General features: G+C 44.1%; 1 protein-coding gene across 7 annotated transcripts in view; it reads right to left on the bottom strand.

Moving 5' to 3' along the window:
* KIAA1217 (KIAA1217 ortholog) overlaps nucleotides 1–24,833 on the bottom strand; it is a 240,793-nt gene that overhangs the window by 19,994 nt on the left and 195,966 nt on the right. For all 7 annotated transcript variants that reach the window (XM_077809458.1, XM_077809461.1, XM_077809460.1 and 4 more), the window contains 5 exons: nucleotides 18,839–19,014; nucleotides 11,053–11,183; nucleotides 10,673–10,820; nucleotides 3,935–4,430; nucleotides 1,371–1,551 (listed from right to left, as the gene is read on the bottom strand). In XM_077809458.1, the coding sequence (XP_077665584.1) occupies nucleotides 1,371–1,551; nucleotides 3,935–4,430; nucleotides 10,673–10,820; nucleotides 11,053–11,183; nucleotides 18,839–19,014 (1,132 nt within the window). The remainder of the gene's footprint in view (nucleotides 1–1,370; nucleotides 1,552–3,934; nucleotides 4,431–10,672; nucleotides 10,821–11,052; nucleotides 11,184–18,838; nucleotides 19,015–24,833) is intronic.

The raw sequence follows: 24,833 nt of genomic DNA, 5'->3' as shown, positions 1-24,833 counted from the left end.
TCTGAATCAAAATTTTGCACCTGATCCATTTCCAGATATGGGATGTATCAAAATCTTGGATGAGACAACTCTCTCAAAACTTTGGAGAAGCTTAGATGTGGATTTGTATTTTGCAGCTTTGCCTATTGTAATGTACTATCTATAACAAATCCATGTGCTGCTGCTGAGAGACATCCTTACTAGGTAAATCACACACACACACCCCGCCCCAGATAGGTGGGATTATGTGGAACTTGAATGGCACACAGGCCACTTAATGGTGTGGGTCTTTCTGTGGACTCACCCGAAGCTCATACTCTGTTGTATACTCCAATTCAGAGAATTTAAGGGTAGAAGGTGGTGCGTGGTGAGAGGTATATAGATAGGTTGGGGTGAGGGGCAGGGTATGGATTTGTGGTGAGGAGTATGAAGGGTGTCTGCAGGAAGGCCGAGGAGCATACAGGGGAGTTGTGTATGGGTGGGTGGGGTGCAGATGTGTGTGCATCACACACTAGTCCCTGTCCCCATCATTGGCAGGATCCCAGAGGGTGGTGATTTGCTCTGCAGCAGCTGCCTGAGGAGCCTAGCCAGGGGTCTTGGGCGGGGGGGGGGGAGAGGGTTGGGGTGATGTCAGACTGCACTTCCCTGTGGCTGGGGGTTTCAGACCACCCATCACCACCCCAGGAACACCCAGGAAGGGGCACTGGCTGCAGCTCCCTCTGCTCCCACTTCCCACTGTGACCCTGGAAACAACTGCCAGGTGTGTGGGTGGGCTGGGGCATCGGTATGTTGGCCTGACTGGGCTACAGCTCTGCAGCCTGCACTGCCCTGGGCTGACATGGCAGAGCCCGTCCAGGCCCCTCACCTGAGCTCTTGCACAGGCGCATCCTGGAGCCACCACCGCTCCCCAGTTGAGCTCATCCCCATCTGGAAATGCTCCCAACTCCCCCAGAGCGAGGAGGTGAGGGGGGCGCACATGCCCTGTCAGAGGGCAGCGGGACCAAGAAAAACAGGTTCATAAAGGGTCACGCCATATCCCTTCTGGGGCTGCACTGAGGAGACGTGAGCAGCAGGGATTCTGACCTGCGCCATATACACAAGACTGCTGCATCACCGCGCAGTTTACAGGGAACATTGCTCGCATTTGCCCTCTTCGCTACAGCATCTCCCCAGGAGCTCAGGTTTAGCTGGTGAACCAGCATGACCGCTGCATCCTCTACAGAGTCCCTGCTTCCCAGGACATACTCCCCCATTCTGTCTCATAGGGAAGGGTAGGATATTGATAAAGGTGCTAAGTAAATATATAAACTTAAATGATCATTTAATAAAAAAACCTTCTCATTTAATTTTCTCAAAGACACAAACCCTCAGTTCAAAACTGCAAACCTTACCTGAAACCTCTAATTTATCCACTACCTCCAATTTTGGCAAGGCTGTGGACTGCGGAGGCATCTCTAAATTAGGGATTGATTTCATGATATTGGCCTGTGCCTCTTCTAAGAGTTTTTCAAACTCCTTTCCATTATAGTGATCAAGATTCTGTCTTTTCTCTTCCCATTTCTTTTCTGCTTTCTAAAGAGAAGTACAGCATTCAGTTAGCGTTCTGATTTCATCGGTCTCTACTCTGTTACTTCTAAACGTCCAAATATAAACATTAAGAATCAAAACTAGTTAGATTTTCTCAGCATTGGTCTGTAGTGAGGCAACAGAAGTTTCTGATTTCTGTTGGTTCCTAGTGAGCAATATTTCACATCAAATATTCACTGCTTACTGTTCAGCACACTTTAACATACTACAACCATCTGCTGCTCTGGCCTCCAGAACTCAGCTAGCACCATCGTTTCCCTCAGAGCGCTCCTTCCAAGTCAAACCAGCCTGAGAAAACTTACATTCTGCATTACCTTCTACAGGTTTCTTTCTGAACTATTGTAGACACAAAACATTTACTCAAAAATTGAAGGAAAGCTATTATTTATTTGTCGTATAATCGTAGTGCCTAGGGAGTCCTAGTCATGGACCAGGACTTCATTGTGCTAGGCACTGTATAAACCAAAAAAAAAAAAAAATACAGCCTCAAAGAGATTAAAATGTAAAGGAGCAAGGGCAAATTAAATAAATAACATAAGTAGCTTAATGTATTGTCCATTTGCAGTCCAGTGATTAAAGTACAGAACTGGGAGTCAGGAGATTTGCATTCTGCCACACATTTGCTGGATAATTCTGGGGAAATCTCTGTGCCTCAGTTTCCTCATCTGTAAAACGGGGATAATAATACCCACCATTTCACAAGAGTATATGGTGGGCTTATTAATAATATGTGTAATGCACTTTGAGATACACAGACAAAAAATGCTATAGCCATGCAAAACAGTATTTTATGTTTAAAAACAGACAATGCCTGTTACACATTGTTTTTAAAAGACACACTACAGTTATCATTGTGCCCACCTTGGTGTAAGCTTTTGGGGTAACATGTTGCTAGGTACAACCACAAACAAAAAGTGTTGAGAAAACTCCATTCATGAACAATAATTGTTTTTTTAAAAAAAAACTGCTGAAAAATGCTCTGGCTTTAGATTAATTTACTTAGTTCTCTGTTTATTTTTGTTTCACCTGACTTGTAATGGAGGCTACACATACTTTACTCATTGCATCAAAAAGTTACCTACCTGCACTGTAGCTTATGTAAGTATCTCTTGTGACTTCTTATAACAATACACAGCAGATACTGACCTATAGGTAGGGTCCTAAATATTTAGCCACTGCTTAAGGAGAAAGCCCTTAACAGCATTTTGTTCTTTTCTCCAACAGCCCCAAATGGAAATTCCATGTTAAAGTGACACAGAAAAATAATTAATCATTAATCATTAAAGTCCGGAAATATGCAGCGCTAAGGTCACCCAAACATCTTTAACTCTGCTCCTGTTTCTTCCCAACCCAGAGCCACCATAAGCCACAAGGAAGTCCTAGACACGCTGTGTATCATCTTCCCATCAGTGACGCAAAACTGAGAGGCGACCTAACTGGGATTCCTTACTCAGGTTGATGGACTGATCAGGCACACCTGTAGCATTTAATGGAAAGTATTGTTATGGAGTGACAGCAAAATACTCCAGCCATCTTTAAAACCAAATGCAGTGAAAGGAAAAGGAGAGGCCTTTAAAGATCTTCATCAAAAGACCACATTCTGGAAGATTGGTCAAGACATCCCCCAACCCCAAAAGTATACAGGATTTCAAATTTAGAAGTGTGGCTACAATGAGCTGCCTGCCATGTTACCATGAGACTTAACAGACAAATACGTTTAACATGTTAAGGGCTGGATTCAAATTAGGGAGATTACACACCTGGAGCACAGGATGGTGTGGGAAATCATACCTGTGTATCACAAAAATGCAAAGGGCCAGAGCCGTGTACTATAGAGTTCCCCAACTTCACAAAATTCCAGTTGTTTGGGTGACCTTACTAAGCATTTCCATACTTTTTAATATATATATAAAATCTTACCGAGGCATTTCCAGGCTGATGTTAAATCTCCCACTCCTGAAAAAATCCAACTTTAATCTCTTAAAACCTGCCCAATAGGAATAGATGGGGATTTATAGGTTTCACTCCTGGTTAACATGATTTTTAGTTTGAGATTTAAAAGAAAGTAATCATCTGGCTCTAGTAATCATTTCTTCAGTGTCAGCAGAGCACTCAGAAATGGCACCTCGGGCTTTTTTTTAAACATGGCACTACATTTTGCCTTGGTTCAAAATAAGGTAAGATTTTCAGAAGTGCCTATGGAAGTTATGGACCCAAATCCCATGGACTTTTCTTTGGATATCAGACACCTATCTCCACTGGTATTTTGAAAATCCTATCTAAGGTCTCAGATGCATGCTGGCAGATCCCAGTAAAGTCAAGCTCATGCCCAAAGACAATATCCCTGGTTAAAGAGAATACACTGTACCTCAATTGATACAGCTCGGTTCCTGGTACTTGCACTGTGAATTTCTTCAATAAAAAGGCTTTGCATAATGGAACCATTGACCTGCGTTGGCTGAGAAGTCTGCGATTGCTGGGTTGCTGCTGTGGACTCCAGTACAGTCACTGGCATAGTGGGGGTGTGATGGCTTGTTGCTGACAAACCTACAGAATGGCTGGTGACCAAAGGTGAATTTTGGGTATGGTTGACCAGTGCTGAAGAGTGCTGAGATTGATGTATGACTACAGGAGAGCTCTGTACATGATGAACTGTCATTGTAGAAAAGGGTAGAACTTCTGACTTGACTGAGGACCCTTGCAACTCTGCTGTAACTCCAGCTGTGTTTTGCTGTGGGTATCCATGGACACGTATTAGTTCTTCTTGATTTTTCACAACTTCGATTGCTGTTGCCTTTTCCATGGCAGTGTACTGCACAGCTTGAGAAGGATCCGCGCTCTTCAGCAGACCTTCTGTAACATGTCTATCAAAACAAAATCAAACACATCATCATTCATTATTTATTAAATTAGCATATAATTAGTCCAGCCATGTGCTATATATTAACTTTATTGGCTATAATCTGGATACAAAATATACTTTTGGCAAAAACTCATTTTCCCCTACCTAGCTGGAAACAGAAATCAATTTGGCAATTTTCAAGTGAAAGGAAACTAGACATTAAAAGGTTATAGGTGTGACGTTGCACTCCATAAGTTTTATGGAAATATGCTAATGAGTGTGAATATAATGTAACTGGAATATGCTTCATGCAAAAGGTCTCCTGTAAAGTATCATTACAAATCTTATAACCTACTGAGTGTGTTCATCCTATTTGTATGTATGTATCATTCTTGTGTCTAAAGCTAGAAATATGAAGTATTACTCTAAAGTCCTATTGTAACTATGCAAAGTGTGGGCCATTAATAATGGCTTGGAATCTTGATGGCTCCCATTAACCAGGACAATTTGTTGTAAGTGGCTCTGTTTACTTATAAGCCTTCCTGTGTTCGTGTAAGTCAGGCCGGGAAGAATGGAGGCTTGGGGTCTCACAGGACATGTGACCATGTCACCTGGTACTGGTATCCATCTTAAACCTGGTGCTTTTCCATTTAGAAGGAGGGGTGGGGACCCAGAGAGACAAAAGATTCCCGCATTGTGCCAAAGCTATAAAAGGGGTGGAACAGAAAAAATGGGGCTGTCAGTCATGAGAAATCCCCTAGATACCACCTGAGCTGGAACTAAAAGAACTGTACCAGGGGAAAGGATTGGGCCCAGACTAAGAAGGAGTCTAGTCTGTGAAAGAAGCTTACTGGAACGTCTCTGAGGGTGAGATTTACCTGTATTCAGTTTCTTAAATGTATTAGGCTTAGACTGGCGTGTTTTGTTTTAGTTTGCTTGGTAACTTACTTTGTTCTGTCTGTTATTACTTGAAACCACTTAAATCCTCCTTTTTATACTTAAGGAGGATACTTTTTGTTTATTAATTAACACCTGGGGGAGCAAACAGCTGTGCATATCTCTCGATCAGTATTACAGAGGGCAGACAATTTATGAATTTACCCTGTATAAGCTTTATACAGAGTAAAACAGATTTATCTGGGGTTTGGATCCCATTGGGAACTAGGCGTCTGCATGTTGGAGATGGGTGACTTGCTGAATAATTTTTGGTTAAAGTCTGCAGCTTTGGGGGTGTGGTTCAGACACTGGGTCTTTATTGCAGCAAACTAGCATGTCTGGCTCAGCAAGACAGGGTTCTGGAGTCCCAAGCTGACAAAGAAAATGGGTTCAGACATAGTTTTAGCACATCAGGTGACAGTCCCAAGGGGGTCTCTGTGACTGAACCCATCGCAATAGGTATTTTCTGATGTAAGCATGGCGGAATAAATTAATAGAATCAGAGAAATTAGAATAGAAAAGACAAGTTAGATGAGCTAGTGCATCCCTCTGCCAATACAGGAATATCTCTTCTAAGACATTTTCTAGAATAAAGATGCAAATCTTAAGCCTTAAAGTCATCTCTCTCTCTCTCTCTCACACACACAAGGTAAATGTTTAACTTGGATTTTGCTATAGCCTAGGTGTTCAGCTGAAAGTTACTAAAATAATATACTTTGATCCCTTGGTGCTTGCTATTTCAGGGTGTCCATTGGCAAGAAAATTCATTTCTCATTACTTCACAAAATTAGCATTTGTTTGCTGTTCATGTTTTCTGACAAACATGGATAATGGGTGTACTTAGTGGTTGAAAAATTTCAAGTATGGCTTATATGTTTCTGTCACATCCCTCATTTCCAAAGCCCAGAGTAAAGAACTCCATGAAACCACTGGCATACCCAAAAATATTTGCAATTTGTTTCCCATTCTCTAGTAAAAACCAAAACTTGTTAGTGATGCTAACATCATGTTAGTGATGCTTTGGTGTTCAAGGAGTTATGGCATTTCCTGGCATTCCAAGAAATGTTATTTCTTAGTGTTATGTTTTGGGAGAGTCATGCTATGCACTCAAAGTGTGCCTGATCTAACACTGACTGTTGAAAATTTGTCTACAGCAGATTGGGTTAGAGATGGGCACAAACACACATTGTATGGCTCCTGAGCCAAATGTCCCCAACATTGAGGGGTGTCTTGGTCAAGGGGTTTGGATTCAACCCATCCCCAGTTAGGGTCTAATAGACTATTGTAGTTGCTTTAGACAGAGACTCTACATGGAACAATTGGAATCATGATTTTCAGTATGCCGTTAGGAAGTTCTAAGAGGAACCCACATGTAACCCCCAGCTCCTGGCACTTCAGACTGAACCTCTAGGAGCCCTTACAGAAGGACTACAACTAAACTTTCTAAACTACTACATGCTACAAGGGGCCACAGCAATGGTTCCCTCAACTCACCCAGCAATATTGTTAACCTATCCAACTATACTCTCAATGCAGCAGAAGCAGCTGTCCTATCTTAGGGCCTCTCCTTCTGCCCCTCCACCCCCACGAACATGATACAGTTCTGTGGTGACCTAGAATCCTATTTTCGACGTCTCTGACTCAAGGAATATTTCCAAAATACCTCTGAACAACATACTAATCCACAGAGGCCTCCCTACCAACATTACAAAGAGAAGGATTCTAGGTGGACTCCTCCTGAAGGTCGAAACAGCAGACTGGACTTCTACATAGAGTGCTTCCGCCGACGTGCACGGGCTGAAATTGTGGAAAAGCAGCATCACTTGCCCCATAACCTCAGCCGTGCAGAACACAAAGCCATCCACAGCCTCAGAAACAACTCTGACATCATAATCAAAAAGGCTGACAAAGGAGGTGCTGTTGTCATCATGAATAGGTCAGAATATGAACAAGAGGCTGCTCGGCAGCTCTCCAACATCACTTTCTACAAGCCATTACCCTCTGATCCCACTGAGAGCTACCAAAAGCAACTACAGCATTTGCTCAAGAAACTTCCTGAAAAAGCACAAGATCAAATCCGCACAGACACACCCCTGGAGCCCCGACCTGGGATATTCTATCTACTACCCACGATCCATAAACCTGGAAATCCTGGGCGCCCCATCATCTCAGGCATTGGCACCCTGACAGCAGGACTGTCTGGCTACGTAGACTCCCTCCTCAGGCCCTACGCTACCAGCACTCCCAGCTACCTTCGAGACACCACTGACTTCCTGAGGAAACTACAATCCATCGGTAATCTTCCTGATGACACCATCCTGGCCACTATGGATGTAGAAGCCCTCTACACCAACATTCCACACAAAGATGGACTACAAGCTGTCAAGAACACTATCCCTGATAATGTCACGGCTAACCTGGTGGCTGAACTTTGTGACTTTGTCCTTACCCATAACTATTTTACATTTGGGGACAATGTATACTTCAGATTAGCGGCACTGCTATGGGTACCCGCATGACCCCACAGTATGCCAACATTTTTATGGCTGATTTAGAACAACGCTTCCTCAGCTCTCGTCCCCTAACGCCCCTACTCTACTTGAGCTATATTGATGACATCTTCATCATCTGGACCCATGGAAAAGAAGCCCTTGAGGAATTCCACCATGATTTCAACAATTTCCATCCCACCATCAACCTCAGCCTGGTCCAGTCCACACAAGAGATCCACTTCCTGGACACTACAGTGCTAATAAACAATGGTCACATAAACACCACCCTATACCGGAAACCTACTGACCGCTATTCCTACCTACATGCCTCCAGCTTTAACCCTGACCACACCACACGATCCATCGTCTACAGCCAAGCTCTGCGATACAACCGCATTTGCTCCAACCCCTCAGACAGAGACAAACACCTACAAGATCTCTATCAAGCATTCTTACAACTACAATACCCACCTGCGGAAGTGAAGAAACAGATTGATAGAGCCAGAAGAGTTCCCAGAAGTCACCTACTACAGGACAGGCCTAACAAAGAAAATAACAGAACGCCACTAGCTGTCACCTTCAGCCCCCAACTAAAACCCCTCCAATGCATTATTAAGGATCTACAACCTATCCTGAAGGATGACCCAACACTCTCACAAATCTTGGGAGACAGGCCAGTCCTTGCCTACAGACAGCCTCCCAACCTGAAGCAAATACTCACCAACAACCACATACCACACAACAGAACCACTAACCCAGGAACCTAGCCTTGCAACAAAGCCCGTTGCCAACTATGCCCACATATCTATTCAGGGGACACCATCACAGGGCCTAATAACATCAGCCACACTATCAGAGGCTCGTTCACCTGCACATCCACCAATGTGATATGTGCCAGCAATGCCCCTCTGCCATGTACATTGGTCAAACTGGACAGTCTCTACGTAAAAGAATAAATGGACACAAATCAGATATCAAGAATTATAACATTCATAAACCAGTCGGAGAACACTTCAATCTCTCTGATCACGCAATTACAGACATGAAGGTCGCTATCTTACAACAAAAAAACTTCAAATCCAGACTCCAGCGAGAAACTGCTGAATTGGAATTCATTTGCAAATTGGATACTATTAATTTAGGTTTAAATAGAGACTGGGAGTGGCTAAGTCATTATGCAAGGTAGCCTATTTCCCCTTGTTTTTTCCTACCCCCCCCCCAGACGTTCTGCTTAAACTTGGATTTATGCTGGAAATGGCCCACCTTGATTAGCATACACATTGTAAGGAGAGTGGTCAATTTGGATGAACTATTACCAGCAGGAGAGTGAGTTTGTGTGTGTGTGGGGTGGGGGGTGAGAAAACCTGGATTTGTGCTGGAAATGGCCCACCTTGATTATCATACACATTGTAAAGAGAGTGGTCACTTTGGATGGGCTATTACCAGCAGGAGAGTGAGTTTGTGTGTGTGTGTGGGGGGGGGGGGCGGAGGGTGAGAAAACCTGGATTTGTGCTGGAAATGGCCCAACTTGATCATCATACACATTGTAAGGAGAGTGATCACTTTAGATAAGCTATTACCAGCAGGAGAGTGGGGTGGTAGGAGGAATTGTTTCATGGTTTCTGTGTATATAATGTCTTCTGCAGTTTCCACAGTATGCATCCGATGAAGTGAGCTGTAGCTCACGAAAGCTTATGCTCAAATAAATTGGTTAGTCTCTAAGGTGCCACAAGTACTCCTTTTCTTTTTGCAAATACAGACTAACACGGCTGTTACTCTGAAACCTACAACAATAATGGCTAGCAAGATCCTCTAACCTCATTTCCCAGCGTGCTTGAAGTTAGGGGTTGGGACAGAAGGAATTAGAAAGCCTTGTTGGTGCGGTCTGGACAAGAAGTTCACTGGATCAACAACAAGCCAGAGCTATATAGCCCCCAGTGAGGGGGTGGCCTGACTCTGCACCAATGAACCGAGTTTAGTCTAGTTTTAGTTTGGAAGCTGAGAGAGTCAGCACAGCTCAGGGACTTTCTGCTAAACTCTCACTCCTCAATAAGGGAGATTTTGCACTGCTATAAGACTTCAACTGCATGGATCAGGCAGTTCCAGCACTGAAGTGACCAGCATCCAGCAGAGTGAGAGATACACAACCTGGCACTGGCTACAAGAGCCAGCCAAGACCCCAGGAGGATTCCAGACCAGGGTACAGCAAGTCCAACTGGAGTCAGGAGAGGACTCTGCCCACCCAGGGGACTTCAGTCTAAGCTGACAAATGCCACAGCATGGCAACACTCAGTCTCAGGACATTCAACGTCAGCCCTACCATCTGCATCAATGAGGTGCCTAGGAGGGTGGCAGAGGTTGCTGAGTGTTAGGAAATGGAGAACTGGCTTATTCATAAATGTATTAGTTAACCATAACTCTTTCCTTCCCGATTTTCCTGTTCCCAGTAAGGCCCCCCCTTTGTTATGCTGTTATTTTTGGTCTGTTATTTCTTTGATGGGGTTTGTTTTTATTTATCTTATAATCCCCTACGTACAGGGCTTTTACACTGCTTTCTCTTCCTTCTCAAGGGACAGCACCCTGTGTATTGGCACACTGAGGAGCCACCAGGGGCCAGAAAAGAACCCTGGACTGAATGCATGCAAAGAGTGGGGAAATGCTGTTCCAGGTATTGGTGATATCAAGCACAAGGGAGACAAAAGCTATGCCTCAGGGGAGGGGCTACACATACAACCCTATAAACAAGTCATGGCTCTGAAAACCTTTTGGCTCTGAAAGGAAAAGGCATTGCAGCACTCCTTAATGGAACTGTTCAGAGTTCTGAAAAACAATTCACCTCCTCAACGTGGTAAGGATATCGGTCATGCTGCGGACTCGTTTCAGCAAGCTGTCTAGTTTATGGGGCTCCTCCTTCAGAAACCTCACGGCTTCCACTTCAATGCGGAGGATTGCCCGCATTTTATTCTGCAATGTTGGAAACTCGCCTGCGAAAACAAGAACCACCAAGTTCAAGAGAAAGCGACAAATGCTATTTTTTTTTAAAAAAAGAGTTGGATATACGCGTGAGAGATGCACACAGAGATCACACACTTAAATCCCCAAGACCTTTAATTGGTTTTTTGAAGAAGGCAAAGATCAAGTCTCAGATCAAGATGCAAACCTACATCACTCCCAAGTGTTTGAACAACCAAACCAAAAATAAAAGGAAAACTACACCTTTGAGGGTGGCGACAGCTTCTCCTACTTGCCGCAGAAGAAAAGCCCCATCTTCAACATCTTTCAATGTCACTATCTTGTTGGTGGCAGTAGAGTCCTTCTTCAGCTCTTCAACAAAAGCTTCTAGCTCACTGTTTAAAAAAACAAGCAGAAACAGAACTTGAACTGAACTTCCATATTAGAGTTTTGTTTTATGAAAATAGTTGGAATCGAACGGACAAATCTGGACCAAAAATATCACAGCACCTTAAAAACTGCTACTGACCCTTTACTAGCTTGATACTGAAAATAACAATGAGTGCTTAAAAGAAGGTTGTGTGAGAGAGCTAGAACTCCAGCTTCCCAGCAGGGCGTCTTCCTCTCAGCACACTGGGGTTCTGGAATATGCTGAAGATAATAAAATACACCGAGGCAGCACATGTTACGGGAGGTTTTGCAAGGAACAGGCCACCATGTGAATAAGCTGCCCTGACACCAGGGGGCAAAAACGACAAACATAAGCCGTACCACTGTGTGACTACCTCAGAACAAACACACAACACGTCATGAATATTTGTTCTAATAAAAACCTGCCTTCATTCATACCCACTTCGTGACCACTTTCAGTGAATATTTTAGCTAATGGGTTTACTAGCAGGAATATTCTCAGAAACTGCAAATGTTATGTTAATACTAGAGAATATCCTGAATACAATGAACTGATAAATGTAAGTAATCACACCTGACTCCTGAGTCTAAGGGTACGTCTTCGCTACCCGCCGGATTGGCAGGTAGTGATTGATCTATCAGGGATCGAGTTATCGTGTCTAGACACGATAAATCGATCCCCAAATCTATGCCTGTACTCCACCTCGGCAGGAGGTGTAAGTGGAGTCGATGGGGGAGCTGCTGTGGTCGACTCGCTGCCGGGAGGATGGCCAGGTAAGTCGAACTAAGTTACTTCGACTTCAGCTAAGTGAATAGCATAGCTGAAGTTGTATATCTTAGTTCGAACCCCCCCTAGTGTAGCCCAGGCCTAAGAGTTTCACGCATCCATTCAGCGAGCAGAAACAACAGCATGTGACTTACATGTCCACTTAAAACTGACACCAGAGCTTGACTATCAAATACATGCAACAAACAGCTCACTAACAAGCCACAGACCAAGGCTATTTGTACAAACTATTTGTCAGAAAACTGCAAATACCAAATGTATCTGAGAAAATCATAAGCTGCTCTTGGACAATTCAGAAACAGGAGTGGACACAGATGTGTTGAATTCAGCATTCATCTATTCATGCCTCAGTTTCTCCATTTGTAAAATGAGGCTAATGATACTTACCTATTTTGTAAATCACTTTGAGATCTATGGATGACAAGTGCTATTTAAGAGCTAGGTAATAACAACAATAATCAGTGATTGTATGCGACAGCCAGGCACTCAGATATCACAGTGATGGGAATGATATAAAAACCTAGATAGATATAAGAGAGTCATATTACACTGTTCAGTTGTCAAGAAAAGGGTAAGGAAATTGCCAACAGATTGAAAAAGGCATAAGCAACACAACTAATTAATTATGGAAAGGCAAACAACGAATAGCAGCTTTTTGGGACTCCAATACCTGTGTCCTGCACTCTGCCCTTTCAATGCATGTCTTTGCTCCACAATGTCTCTACACTAAGGACTAATCCTTGGGGCAGACTATCACGAGTGAATATGGCGAGTGTGTGAACTTAGCAGTGCTCCTCTTAACTTCCATCCAGTCAGCACCCAACTGTTGTTATATAGCTAACACTGATGAATGCCTCCCACCAGTTGTTTGCATTGCTGCTGTAGCGACCTGAAGAAGAGAGCCCTGTGTAGCTCGAAAGCTTGTCTCTTTCACCAACTGAAGTCAGCCAATACAAGATATTACCTCACCCCTCTTGTTTCTCCCACCAGTTGCATGCTCTTTGGATTCTACATTAGGGGCAGCGCTGTGCTTTAGTCACATTTTAGATGCGGAGAGCTAACTAGAACTCATTATCCCTAAAAAGGGTTTACTTGCTCCTTGTAAGCAGGCATCGTCTGAAATGTACAAAAACGCTGTTTACAAAGATCTGGCGAGAAGGATTTGTGTTATTGCAATCTGCCTACACACCAGAATGGAGCAGATGTGAATAAGGCACACCTAAGCTGAGTGATCTCACTTTAGGACCACCAGCCTGGAAGGTCTCCCAATACAAATGCAGATGAGAGAAAACATCTTGCTTATTAACACAGAGAGGAGAAATCACAAAAGGGGACACTAGGTGGCACCAACTGAACGATATTCTTCTGCTTTTACAGGGAACGAGGCAGTCACATTTAAAATCGCTATCACACATATCCCGGGGTGAAAGTAAGTTAAAGGACTTACTTGTACGCTGGAGTCCTGAGCAGGGGGCGTGGCCTGAACTGGAAGAGGCGTGGCCTCCACCGGAAGAGGTAGGGCCTTACATCCCCAGGCCCTTTAAATCTTGATTTAAAGGGCCCGGGGTTCCAGCTGCAGTAGTGGCGGCTGGGAGCCCCAGGCCCTTTAAATCACCCCCGAGATACCAGCTGCAGAAGTGGCTGGGAGCCCCGGGGGTGATTTAAAGGGCCCAGGGCTTCAGCTGCCGCTACCACCATGGAGCCCCGGGCCCTTTAAATCACTGAGGAGTCCTGAGGGCTTCCAGCTGCCACCGCTACCCTGGGGCTCTGGCAGAGCTTTAAAGGGCCTGGGGCTCCACTGTGGTAGCGTCTGCCAGAGCCCCAAGCCCTTTAAATCCACGCCTGAGCCCTGCTGCCTGAGCCCTGGGATAGTGGCAGCCGGGCTCCATCAGGGATTTAAAGGGCCCTGGGGCTCCAGCCGCCACTACCGCCCCAGACCTTTAAATCCCTGCCAGAGCCCTGTCGCCGCTACCCCAGGGCTTTTAATTGCCATCTGGGAAAGCCGGTCCCGATAACGGCACACCGGCTTACTTTCACCTCTGCACATATCTACTTCTCCTACATTTTCCTTCACAATAAAGACGACACAAACATCAGGATATCATCTGAAGAACAGAGCCAACACAGGAAGGATTTTGCAAAAAACCCTCAGCTTTCCATCGTCAAGCCCAGAAAATGTTGCTGTTGAGACCATACCCTCTGGGAGGAGGTTGCTCCACAACCAAGGACAATTGGACCATTGCTCCACAACCAAGGACCACAACAAGCACCTGTGAACTTCATCTTGGAGAACAATGGCTTCAATGGCCCTGATACACCCAGCTGTCTCTGTGAGTCAGGAACAGAAAAGCAGCTTCTCTGGAATCTGGGCGCTATGCTGCTGGAGACCTCAAAATTAGGACCAGAACTTTGAATTGGCTCCTGGCCTGAATGGGGAGACAGTAGGAGGCATGGAGCAGGATAATCATCTTTTGGCATGTAAGGGACACTGTCACATAGGTAGGGATAGGAGACAGACATCTAAATATTAGGGGATGGTGTCTGTCCCACTTTTGTTCATAAAGAGAGAGTTCTTTCCAGACTTTGATAAGAAAACGTGGGTTCCCAGACAGTAACATATAAAAGTTTTTTCTAACTGCATTAGGAGACAATTACACACTATAATAAACATTTGAACATAACAGGGAAATTTAGAATATATTTTAAATATATTGTTATATCTGGGTTGAAATAATATATTCATACCAAATGTGGGGATGCTGGAACAATTTTTATAGTGGGGGTGCTGATATTCATTGAACCAAACAAGCCACACAAACCCTGTATATGATGGAAATCACTTCAAGCCAGGGGGATGCAGCAGCACCCCTAGTTCCAGCACCTATGACCAAATTTGGCAAGTGTGTGGAACGCTGGGAGAAAATACTGATTCTCAATCTACAGTTAATGAGAATGTGGAGAAGAGGACATTTCGTCAGCACTCGTAATGCTAAGGATTGCCACCTTGCAGGCTGATGGAAACCAGATGTCCTGATTATGCAAATATGATTTTTTTTCCCTAGAAAACCTGCTTACTGAAGGTAGAGATTCCAAGAGGCTATTCAGCAATGCTGATGACACCTTCTCCAATTACAGATGCAGGATGCTCCTAGAAATGCAGAATTGTTAGCGTTCTTTAAAATTATTGTAAAATCATAAATACTAGTATTTAATTCTGATTCTGAAATCTTACTTTAAAAAAATAATCTGAGCATTTTATTTTTATACCTGTTTGAAATGTTCCAGAAGGGGAATGATTATTCTATTTTACTGTTATTAGAAGTGCTGTCAGTTTTCATCTATACTTCGTGTTCTAACTCTGAGAGAGAACTTTGTACAATATGTACCGCATACCATGCATTGTAGTTTTACCATGTAAAGCATTGGTAACTAATACATTTTTACTGGATACATCTGTGCATTGTGGCTATCACAATTTATAAATAGGTTGCTTATAAGTATGGTTTATAACCAACTACAACACCTTCTATTCATGTGCCTCTAACCATCTATAAAACATACGACTCATGTCTGTAGTATGCTTATCACATCTATTAATCTTATATTAGCTTTTCATAACCTACTTATAAATGTAACTTTCACTTAAAGTGTGACTGACATATCATATTATCCCAATTTGCCTTTGGTATGTAGCAAACTTTGAGGCTGGTATTTGGTAACTGACATCCAAAAATGGTATTGTATCACATCTTTGGCTTAGATCCAATAGAATTTACTAAAAACTTCTGCCTGAAAGTACAATCATTAGGCATGCAAAATGACTTGATTTACATGGAGTGCGCTTTCTGCATGCCTTCAAGGCAGACTGTGTAAGAGTGCTCCTTGGACTTCACTGGATATCTCTATTCTCTGAGTATCAGAGGGGTAGCCGTGTTAGTCTGGATCTGTAAAAGCGGCAAAGAGTCCTGTGGCACCTTATAGACTAACAGACGTATTGAAGCGTAAGCTTTCGTGGATGAATACCCACCTCGTCGGATGCGCATCTGTTATGAACAAAGAACACAAAAGGTATCTCTACACTGCAATTTAGAAACTGCGGCCGGCCTGTGCCAGCTGTCTTGGGCTCACGGGGCTCAGTCTAAGGGGCTACTTAACAGCGGTGTAGATATTCAGGCTCAGTCTGGAGCCCAGGCTCTAGAACCCTGTGACGTGGGAGGGTCCCGAGCCTGAATGTTTACACTGCAATTAAACAACCCCTTAGCCTGAGCCCTGGGGAGCCTGAGTAAGTTGGCATGGGCAGCCATGGGTGTCTAATTGCCGTGTAGATACACTGGAAGCACAGGCGGCGAGTTATATGGGCCCGTGGTGCCCGTGCTCCAGGAGTATTCAGGGCCCAGGGCCCAGCTCTGCCAATGTTTGCCTCCCCCAGAGCGTCTTCCAGCCCCTTCTGCCACCCCCGCACAATTTAAAAGGGCCCAGGGACCCCTGGATGCTGCCGCCACCACCAGCACTGCAGCAGGGCTAAGGTGGCTTCCTGCCCAGCCTTGCTCCGTGCCACTCCCAGAAGCAGCCAGAACGACCCTATGGCCCCAGGGGTGGGGGGTGTCTCCCTGCACTGCCCCCATCCCAAGTGCCGACTCCACAGCTCCCATTGGCCGGGAACTGCAGCCAATGGGAGCTGCAGGGGCGGTGCCTGCAGGCAGCAGTGCGTGGAGACCTCCCGCCTAGAAGCTGCTGCCAGAGGGGTGTGCAGGTCGCTTTCGTGAGCCACCTGAGGTAAGCACCATGCCCCTCACCCTTTCCCACACCCCAACCCCCTTCTCCAGCCCAGAGCCCGCACCCCAAACCCTATCCTGCACCCAAACTCCCTCCCAGATCCTGCACCCCCCACCTCGTCCTGCACCCCGACCCCGTCCCAGCCCAGAGCCCACACCCAGCACCCAAACTCCCTCCCAGAGCCTTAGGCAGGTGTGTGGTGGGGGGGGAGGGGGGCTTGAATCCATTCTGGGCACCAACAAAAATTATACAAACCTGCTGCCCCTGACCCAAAGAGAACTCCAGCCCTAGAGTGTACACAGTCTTAGCTAATACAAAGTGTGCGAATAAACTGATGAACAGGACAGTGGTGGGGTACAGCACTGTCTGTAGCTCAATTAGGATTGTGAGTTAGTTTATAGCAATATCCATCAGTATATAACACTGTAAATTCACCATCTTGCAGAGAAAACACAAATTCCTAGATTAATATTATTCTTTATAATCACAGGTGTGATACTTTTGTAGTAAATCTGAGTCATTTAACAACACATATATTAACATAGAAGATTGCTTTCCCTCTTTGTTTATAAATATCAGAACTGCTGGTATGGTAGAGTACCATGATTAATGTTTGCAGTGAGAAGCTGATTATAAAGTTTCTCTGTACATAAAGGAGCAATTTTTCAGATGTGGTCAGATATAAATTTGGATTAGCAATAAAAACTAATTAATTAAATAGTAGTTTACAATATCTTGGTGTTAGAATTATTTAGACCATTTACTGATTTTAGTTTGAGCGAAACCTAATTACATCACATTTTCAAAATCAGGGCTGCACTAAATCACTGGCCATCGTCAATCTCAGTAAGCCAAAGAATTGAGAAAGAAGCCTTTTCTACACAGTCTTCACTTATGGCATCTTGCAAATACTCTTACAAATATAGGGCTGTGCATGGAAGATCCCAGCACAAAATGGCTAGAAGAACACTTATAGATTCCAAGGCTAGAAGGGTCATTAAGATCATCTAGTCTGACCTCCTGTATAACACAGGCCATAGGATTTCCCTGAACTAACGTAACTGACATAATTTATTTTAATTAACCTTTATTTTTCCTTTTCGAGTCTCCCACATCATCAGTGCCCATTCCATGAGATACCTAGCATGCACTATGGAACACTGTCTCTATACAGTACTTAATGCTAAGAATATTATCTCCCACTGCACCTCTTTCTCTCAAAGAAAATTTAGTCCCTCCTATTCTTTTCTTTTACAATTACACCTTATTTGATATCTGGGTATATGGAGGCCATAGACAGTATCTGAAATTGAGGGGTCATGTTTGTTGTGGGTATATGGATGGGGAGTTCTGAAGACAGAATCTAACCATCATCACTTAACTAAGAACCATCACCCGATTAGAGGCCACTGATTTACACAATGTACGCCAGTTTAATTTTTTTTTTTTAAAAAATGAAGATTTGGTGACACCAACGTTTTTTGTGAAATTTATGTTGATATTACCAAATTATTTCAGTTAAAAAAAGGCAACAAAAATTGAAATGGTTTGCTTTGACATTTTAAAAATGAAATATTCTGATTTTTGGTTCAAAATGAATTGTTTCAAAATTTCCTTGAAATTTTATTGAAAAAAACAACCAAATGGTTTAAAATGCTTGAAATCTAAATGAAATATTTAATTCAACCCCAAACATTTTTTTTCTGACTTCTGATTTTTTGAAAATTTCAAAAATAAATAAATAAATAAATAGGGTTTTGGTTTGTCCCAAATGAACCGGCCCCCGCCCCCTGCTCCCCCCCCCCCCCCGGCTTGTTCAGTAGTGCCAGCAAACCAAAAACTCTGTTCTTTGCCCAGCGGTACTTAGATATAATTCGACAACCATAATCGGACGCTCCCTGCTCTCTTTCAGCCTATGAGAGGGCATGGAATTATGTAAAGGAGAAAACAGTGTGCAGGCTAAGTAGCACTTACCCACATGAGCAGTCCCACAGTGAAGTCAATATTCTATCAAGGGAAAATCCAAGCATGAACAACACACCAGCTCAAAGCACTAAGAGAGGTTTTCCCACCCACCATAACTTCTTCACAATCTTTTCCTCTTCGTGAAGGTATTTCTGCCTTTCTTGCTCCACCAGGATGCGCTGTCGCTGCACAGGATCCTCCAGCCTCTTCATTGTTTCAATCACTTTGCCATTGATTTCCAACTCAGCTTTCTTCATCATTGCCCTCAGCATCTCCTGGTTCTGCAGCTGTTGCACAAAAGAAATCAACTTCAATTTTCCTGCCTGACTAACATCCCTGGCAACTGAACACATTGCAGCACTCAGAAATAGGTTTGGATAAACAGCCCTACAGCTGAATGAACATACTCCCCCCACCCCTTCACTTTATCCATAAACGTTATTTCAAGGAGAAGGGGGAAAGAGCACAAATTCCATTAACTTCTAAAGCGTGTGGCTGACGTACAGCAGCAAGCTGACAGAATGTGTAGACTTCATTATAATGTACTATGTCTGCCACCAATTTTACCACATACTTCTGCAGGGACTGAAACCTTTCTCCACCATTCAATGTGACATTAGAAGGTGTTGTGTAAAATATCAATGCTGAGCTTCCTGCCTTGTAATAAGAGTGCAGCCGCTCCTCCAGGAGCTGTCACACTAAAGGGCATGATTCCCTTCTGTATATGCCTCTTAGTAGTCCTTCACTGAACTTGCTGGACCATCATTTGAAAATATCACGAAAGCTGAAACATATTGCCATTCTTTGAGGGTCACTTTTCAGTGTTACAAGCAGTGGATAAACCACCCAATGTGATGGAATGAAAGACGTACAACTAATTTGCAATATACATCAACAACAAAGACTTTTAAAATGTGTTTTTCCTCTAAAAAGTGACTTTTTAAAAAGGAGACCTCCTTTCTCCAGAGATCTGCTATCTATGCATACTCAGCCACAGACCTTCTCACTTTAGTGGGCAATGTAAGTTGTAATACCTTTTATTCCCATTAACCTTGCAGAGCCAAAGCAGTTAGGAGAGAGTGAACTGGAGCATACTTCTACTCGTGCATCGATTGTGCACTGAATTTTATCTACAGGGCCAATCAGTTACCCTTGTACAAAATGGTTTGAAGGCACTGGGAATCCACAGGTGTCACTGAGATCATAATCAGAAGGTAATCAGGGTGCACAGATATTATTAAATACCTACTTTGGCCTGGAGAATCTTCATTCGTGGAAAAGGAAAGAACCCACCTTGGCTGTACTGCGCAGGATGAGCTTGCAGGGCTGGCAGTTAAAAAAACCATCTTTTTACTGTACTTGCAAACCTATCACTTATTCCTTTAAAGAGAGAGCATCTTTTAGAGTAGAGCTGCTCTTTAAGATGTAATTTTCCACACTACAAGTAAAAATCTTCTATTAGAAGATGTTACAAATTACAAGGCCATGGGTGACTCGTATATAGGCACTGAGCAAGTTCCTCCTATATTCCCAGTGAGGTGAACACTTTTTATATGCTCTTTCACAAGTATGTTTATGAAATTCCAACCACTCTTCATTGGGCATGGAGTGCTGGAGAGAGGAGACGAAGTATCTATTTTTAGGTTCAACACTGGGGCATTATCTTCTGTCTCGGCAGTAAACATTTCTCAACACTATTACAAATAGAATTCCTGCTGTAACTGCCCCCTGGAAGGCCTGATATTACCAACTTTCCATGGCAAGGGTCTCCTACTTTCAGTTTTACTGAGGTCATAACATACAAAGTAGTAAGTGAGGCTCTGTCCAGTTAGCACATTTAGGATCTGTGTGGGCATGAGAATGATTCTGTGATCGTAGCAATGTTCTAGATACAGGGTAACGTTTTCAAAAGTGCCTAAGTGTCTTAGGAGCCGAGCGACTTACACACTTGCCACTGTTTTCCCAAACCTTATCTGGATTTCCACCTTACTGAACAAAAAACATAGAAGTTTTCATAAGAGCGTTAACAATATGACTTGAAAAGAAATGCTGCTGCCTGAAAGGCCTGGGAGTAGTCACCCAGTCTTGCAAAGTTGGTAAAGATGCAAGTGGATTTTCAAGACAACAAAACCACCTCAGAGGCTGATTTAGGAAGACTGTAAGAGGAAAATAGAAATCAGAGATAGAAAAGGCCTATTATGTCACTGTTCATCTTTCCAGTCCGTGAAGGAACTAAATAGACAAGTCAATACATCGCTTCTGGCTTTCCAGATTTGTATGATCTAATCTGTCCTCTGCTGTGCACTCCTACTTCCCCATTAACATGAGTGGGATGCACACTGAGAGGAAAGTCAGCTCTTTCGTGATAAGGCTCCGGGTGTCCAGTGTGTTTAGGCTGTGATAGGCACTAAGCACTATTTCAGAACTATTGGAGGAAAAACAGAGCCGAATGCAACAGCTGCAAGGTTAAACAGAAAAGCAGGGAAGTGTTCCTTTTTTTTTTTTTTAATTGTATGGAATTCTAAAAGTTTGCAGCTGCTAAATTCCATACCAAATCATTTAAAAGGCATTTTGTATATGTAATCGCTCAGTGTGGGATCAGTGTTTTGATTTACATTAGTGTAGGCCAGCATGGCGATTTGCGACACACAAATATGCTGTGGTGCAAGGCATCGGACTTGGGCGCTTGTCTCTGTATTCATAGCTCATATACACATACATAGCTGAACCCTGAGGTCGGCGCAGAGGTCAAGGAAGGGGAACATAAATAAATACATAACTATATATAGCCTATATATAATACCTCTTTTATAGCACTTTTTACCATAGGTCTCAAAGAACTTAACAAAAGAGATAGCTATCATCTTACAGATGGAGAAACTGAAGCACAGAGGTGATCTGACATGCCCAAGGTCACCCAGCAGGCCAGTGGCAAAGTCAGGAATAGAATCCATGTCTCTGGAGTCAAAGTCCAGTGTTCTCTCCACTAGATCACATTGCCTCAATGATAAAAGCAAAACAATGAGGGAAACGGAAGGTGCATGTTATGTTAGGTTTCATATTTTTTATTATCATTACAGGTGACACAGATAGTGACGCGGTTTGTTAAGGCTGCCCAACACTTCCCATTATAAGATCCTGTTTTCAGTTGCTTATAACTCTGATAGTCTTTTGCCACTGGGGCTATAGTTTCCCATGCTGGATGTCTGCCTCAGGCTGAATCTATTAATTTATTTATTTAATGGAAAGTTCCAGCTAAAATAGTGCAGCCATTTTTGAGAACAAGATTAGAGAAAATAAATTATTTTGACCTTCTTAAACAAAAATTCTTACAGCTGTTTTGTTGAGATGCTCTAGCACCTTTATGTTTTGGGCCAGGGTCTTTAAATTTGGCCAGAGGGGACACCCTGGTGCCACCGATGTGTCTTTAACTATCTAAAATTTGACCAAGTAATAAACCACTGAAAAATCTCAGGTCACGCACAGTAGAAACTTGTTAGAGTCTGCTCTGAGCATGCTCCTTCCCAGAGCTGCAGAGGCTGATCGAGGCATGGTCTACATTACAAAGTAAGGTAGCTTATGGTGACCTAACTCTGTAAGCGTCTACACTGAAATGTAGTTCCCACCGATGTAACTCGCCCGCTACATCGACTTAACTCCACCTCCACAAGAGGCATAGTGCTTAGTTCGATGAAAGTTAGGTCAATGCAGTGTCGTTGTAGACACTGTGTTTCTTCCACCGACTGTGGCTGCCTTTCAGAAACCGTCCCACGATGCTCCACACTGACCGTTAAATCAGTGCAAGTGCTCCTAGTGAGGATGTGCAACACCGACACAAGGGGTGTCGTGTGGACCTATAAAACCGATTCAATTACTGCAGTGGCTGTAAGTCAACGTAACTTAGCTCAAATTAATTTTGTAATGTAGACTTGCCCCAAGACTTTCTCTGCAATTGCTCATCCTGGCTGCTAGGGACAGCAAGGGCACTGCACACAGAAACTTGAGAGTCTCTCCTCTGTGCTCTCAGTGTTCCCATGGCTGGTGCCCAGGCAGCGAAGAGGAGAAGGAAGAAACATCTGAGCTGAATGCAGAGGAGTAAGAAAGGAATAAATGGGGATGGGGGGAGGCGCGGAGGTTGCAGGAGCCAGAGGACAGGGTGTTGGAGCAAACGGGGAGGGAGGAAGGAACTGAGTGGTGATGGAGCAGAAGGAATGAGGAGCAGAAGCTGGAGTGTAGGGGGATAGATAGGCACCCGGGTGGGAGGGTAGGAACCAGGAGATGGAGTGAATACATACATGCAGAAGGGGAAGGAGTTGATAGGTGCAAAGAAGAAAAGGACACAAGCCAAGGAATGGGGGTTGGATAGGCAGAGCCCTGCGTGGATATAAAATTTATATCCATGGATGCAGATATTTGCAGATATTAATCAGTATCCGCGGAGCCGCTCCCAGGAGCCAGCACCCCGTGCTGGCAGCTCCTCTGGCGTGGCTGTACTGCCCCAACCCCTCCCACTGCACTGCCGGTGGGGCTGGTGCCCACCCCAGTGGGTGCGGCTGGGGGCAGTACAGCAATGCCAGAGGAGCTGCCAGTGCGGGGCGCTGGCTCCTGGGAACGGTGGCCTGACAAGCTGCTGCTTTCGCAGCTGCAGCTCCTGGTAGAGCGCTGAAACTCCATGGAGACTGATTTATATCCGCAGGCACAAATTTTGAATCCGCGCAGGGCTCTATGGATAGGAGCAGAGCGGGACAGAGACAGGCTACGGGCACGGGAGCAGAATAGCTTATAGCCACTACAGCATTCTCCCCTCCAAAACCTGGAACTGAATGCATATGTCCCAAGTCTCCACATTCCTCTGCTGTCAGCAAACAGCTGTGAAACCCACTGGCGAAGTATATGTCTCATCCCGCTCTAGTGGTTGGCTCTAACAGGTACTCCATTAGCTCAAGTGGTAGAGGTCTATGGTGTGGTTCTGAATCCTCCTGATGCCCCAGGCTGGGGGTCAATATGGGTCCACATGAAAGAATTCCTGTATTTCAAGTTTGCTTTTAAAAAAACCCCAACAACTTTGGAAATTACATTAAAAAAAGCCACATGTTAAAAGAACATTAAGGTTGCATGGGGGACCTGGATTCTGGCAATTCCTAACTCTTGATTTCACAAACTTCATGTTCTTTTAATATAGCTCTTTGGATTATATGACACAGGTTTTGTATCGTTTTTAACTAGCGTGGAGGGCAGAGGTGGGGTGAGGGGAATGGCTGGAGGGGATGAGTTAGATTCAAAGGATCCCGAGAGAAGGAAGAAGACAACAGACTCTGAGGAGAAGGGGAAGTGGGAGGGAAGGATGGAGAGGAGCATGGAGCGTGAAGAGAACAGGTCTGGTGGCAGAAGGTCTGTGATAGAAAATGGGGGTTGGAACAAACCACCAGTTTGTAAAAATAATAATAATAAAAAAATAAAGGCCACGCATCAAATTACAGGTGTACAGTTTGACATCCCCAGGAACATGGTGGTTGCTGTGGCTGTTCCCAAGTATGGGCCCTTCCCCTGCTCATGCTGCTCTTCCTCCTCCATCCCTCACAGTTCGAGAGGCTGCTGAGGCCTTTTGTCCAGGTGGGATAGGTCCTCCCTGCCAGCATCTGGACCAAGAGGACCAGCCAGGCCTCAGCCCCTGCACTGCTGCCGCTCTTGGCTCTTGCTGGAGAGTTTCTGCTGCTAGCCCAGGCTTTCTTTGTACCCCAGGCTGCCAATGCGCTAGGCATTAGCAGGAGGAGAACCCACATGGGATAACTGCAGCCTTCTACTGAAACAGCCCCTGGATCCCCCCCAGGCTGCATCTATGTTGAAGTATATTTCAGCACATCAGCTCCAAAAATGAAAGGCACATCCACAAATAGGATTTGGCTACAGCTTGGGACTTTCATATGATTTAATTATCTAACTACTGTAGTTTGCTGCCAAGCACAGATTTCACACAGTTTTGCCACTTTTATAACACAGCTGAAAGCATATTTGAATTTGTAATTCAATTTTATACTTGTGATACTATTCTAGTGAGTACCATATACCACTATAACAACACTAGTGTCATTGAACTTTTTTGAAG

This window comes from Eretmochelys imbricata, chromosome 2 (genome assembly GCF_965152235.1).
Source record: "Eretmochelys imbricata isolate rEreImb1 chromosome 2, rEreImb1.hap1, whole genome shotgun sequence".
NCBI lineage: Eukaryota > Metazoa > Chordata > Testudines > Cheloniidae > Eretmochelys > Eretmochelys imbricata.
The sequence above is the reverse complement of the archived record's forward strand: the minus strand, read 5'-3'. Positions and strand labels throughout refer to the sequence as shown.